Here is a 3,529-nt window from a genome sequence, read left to right as displayed (position 1 = left end):
GGTGTTCAAACTCGGTCTTCAAATGATCTCATGGATCACTGTCACTACGCAACCTTTATGTCCGCAGTTGAGCCCATAACAATAAAAGATGCTCTTTTAGAGCATGACTGGATCGCTGCTATGCAAGAAGAGCTTGCTGAGTTCGAAAGAAATAAAGTTTGGAAACTAGTACCGAAGTCGAAAGGTCACACCGTTGTTGGTACCAGATGGGTCTACAAGAATAAACTCGATGAATCCGGTGCGGTTGTAAGAAACAAGGCGAGACTTGTCGCTAAGGGGTACAATCAACTGGAAGGTGTTGACTATGATGAAACTTATGGCCCAGCAGCATGGTTGTTAGTAATACACATCTTCTTGGCGTATGCGGCACATAAGAACATAAAGGTTCATCAAACTGATGTGAAAAGTGCCTTTCTTAATGGTGAATTGAAAGAGGAAGTTTACTTACAACAACCTCCTGGCTTTGAAAGTTAAGAATTTCCAAACCATTGTTACAAGCTTGAGAAGGCAGTTTATGATCTTAAACAAGCTCCAAGGGCATGGTACAAGACTCTCTTTGAGTTTCTTGTCACGTCCGGTTATAAAAGAGGTGTGATTGATCCCACATTGTTCCGAAAAGCAAATGACAATCATCTGATGCTTGTTTCAGATTTATGTGGATGATATCATTTTTGGCTAAACTGATCAAAAAATGGTGGATGACTTTGCCAATCTCATGACCAATAAGTTTCAAATGAGCATGAACAGAGAGATTAACTTCTTTCTTGGCCTTCAAGTCAAACAAATCCCTCAAGGGATCTTCATCCATCAAGAAAAATACACCTCTGAGCTTCTAAAGAAATACTCAATGGACAATTGCTCCTCTGCCAAAGTTCCTATGGCCTTCGGGTACAAGATCTCTGTTGATCCCCCCAGAGAATCGGTTGATCACAAATTGTATCGTGGAATGATTGGTTCATTAATGTATCTAACCACAAGTAGACCAGACATTGTCTTTGCCACAGGACTTTGTGCTCGATATCAAGCCGATCCCAAAGCTTGTCATCTCACCGCAGTTAAACATATCTTTAGATATCTCAAGGTAAGCAAAGCACTTGGCCTATGGTATCCAGCAGGAAATGACTTCAGCCTACAAGCTTTCACCGATGCAGATCATGCTGGATGTAGATTAGATAGAAAAGTACTTCAGGTGGCTATCAATTTCTAGGAGGAAGACTGGTTAGCTGGTCCTCAAGGAAACAAAACTGCATTTCGTTATCTACCATAGAAGCTGAATATGTGGCCGCAGCCAGCTATTGTTCACAAGTCTTATGGATGAAAACCCAACTGATGGACTACGGATACAAAATGTTGTGGATATCAATTTATTGTGACTCGGAGAGTACCATTGCTATATCTCATAATCCAATTCATCACTCAAAGACGAAGCACATCGAATTGAGGTATCATTTTATTAAAGACCACATACTTAAAGGTAACATCGAACTAATCTTTGTTCCAACTCTCGAAGAAATTGTTGATGTTTTCACAAAGACACTCGATGCAACTAAAATGAATCACTTTTTAGAAATGTTAGGGATGATGAATCCAGACCCGCAATTCTTCTTTAATTGTTAGGAAACGCAGACCTTTTCTGGTCTCCGTTGCGGTCCTAGAATAATATACTTTTCTTACACCTTTTCGGTATACCGTGTGTACCGTAATCGTATATGATATCTATATTCCTTGGGTCTTTACTTTCTTTTATTTCGAACTTTTATCAAGTGTTCCTTTCAGTGCCAATCACCAAAGTCTCACAAGTTGATTCTGTTGCTATCCAAATCCATCCGCAATTTGGAGCTCATCCGCAGTCACAATAAATACCTTCTTCATAGCCTCCCTGAATGTTGTGTGCTAATTAATATTTTTCATTAAATAAACATTCCTTCATTGAATAATCAAACATTCCTCTTGTATCACACATCTTTTCAGTTCTTTTTCAAAATAACCTGCTTTCATCTTGTCAGACCTATTTTAGGTTATGTGAGAAACAAATTATTTTTCCCATAAAAGAGATCATTTAAGAAATCTTTTGTCTCTCTCCAGTCACATCCCCCTATCCAAGCTGTCTAATCCGTTTCATCTTCTACTTTATCAAATGGACTCTCAACCCCATCTCCACACGTTCTTCAATGTGGGCCGAGACCCATTTAATGCCCATTTTTCCTTTTCAAAAAGATAAAAAAACTGTTCTTTTCTCAAAAAAATTAAAAAATAATAATAAAATCGTTTCTTTTCTCACAAAAAAAACAAGTTTTTATCAGTAACTATTAATGGCTTAAACCCAAGGGTTTTTTACCATTAATAGTTGTTAATAAATTAATTTACATAACTGTTTGAAATCCGGAACTATAAACACCCTTTTTCCCTCCCAAGAAAGATTTACGCTTTCTGAACTCTCATGGCGATCTTTCTCTTCTTCATCTACTTGCTAAAAACGCTTTCTGCAAGTTCTCAAACCTTTTCGAAACAACAATGGTGAAATCAGGAGTCTCCAAAAAGCAATCCAAGGCCTCTACCTCTGCATACCCAACTGGGTCAGGCTTAAATATGAAGAACCTCACTCCGACGATTGCCTCAAGCAACTTTAGGGCAATCTTTGAAGATAACCAGTCCTACAATGCTTCAATTCGTTTGATGATCAAGTTCCTATCCTCCCATCCCATGTTTGGAGCGTTTTATTCCTTCACTGATGTGGTTCCACTTTCGACCCTATTCAAGAGCGCTTTCTCTGCATTTCTCCCTATTGAGAATCTGCAAGAAGTCCATCTCAGATTGATTGATGATTCTTTGGTCATATTGACTAAAGAAAAATTCCTGACTGCTATCAACCTTTGAGTTCTCCCTTCCACAAGAATCTACTCTCCGAGCATCAACGGCATCACCTCTACCCTGTACCAGATGGGGTACCAGAAGAAACTTAAGGGAATTAGGGAATTCAAGAAGAACCAATTGCCTGCAGTATGGCAATACGTGTGCCACATCATCATCCGGAGTCTCTCTGGCAGAACCGGAGGCACCGACAAAATGGGCCTGAAGCTTTTGGAGCTGGTATGGAGCATCTACACAAGTAACGCAGTGAACTACGGAGAAATCCTATGGTATGATTTCTTGCAATACATTCCCAAGGAGACCCCAAAAGAAGCACCCACCGAGCTCACTTTTGCCCGCTACTAGTCCCTCTGCATCTCGGACCTTCACAAGGATGCAAAACTCAGCATGGGCAACGACATCAATCTATTCATCACCCGTGATCTCAAAAGGTACGCACCCTCGAAAGATCAGTCTATTTTTGGTCCCCTTAGACGTTTACCTATGCACATCTTGACTTTTATTGGACTTGAGACTCGAGAAGTCTCATACCACATTGAGGTTATGGAAGGTATTTCCCCATACCTTCCGACCCCGCCTCTCACCAGCCAACATATAGTTGTTCCTACCGCAACCCAGAAACCTTCAAAATCCACACCTGTTGTCACTACCTCAGCAC

The 3,529-nt window shown here is 40.2% G+C and overlaps 1 protein-coding gene across 1 annotated transcript; it reads left to right on the top strand.

The window, feature by feature from the left end:
- Positions 1–847: 847 nt before the first annotated feature.
- On the top strand, positions 848–1,207 carry LOC145127262 (putative mitochondrial protein AtMg00240). The gene has a single exon (XM_079062486.1). It carries the CDS (start codon positions 848–850, stop codon positions 1,205–1,207), a length of 360 nt encoding a protein of 119 aa, XP_078918612.1.
- The last annotated feature ends 2,322 nt before the right edge of the window (positions 1,208–3,529 follow it).

Source organism: Lactuca virosa, chromosome 1 (assembly GCF_052849685.1).
Source record: "Lactuca virosa cultivar CGN04683 chromosome 1, Lactuca_virosa_CGN04683_v6, whole genome shotgun sequence".
Classification (NCBI taxonomy): Eukaryota; Viridiplantae; Streptophyta; class Magnoliopsida; order Asterales; family Asteraceae; genus Lactuca; species Lactuca virosa.
The sequence above is the reverse complement of the archived record's forward strand: the minus strand, read 5'-3'. Positions and strand labels throughout refer to the sequence as shown.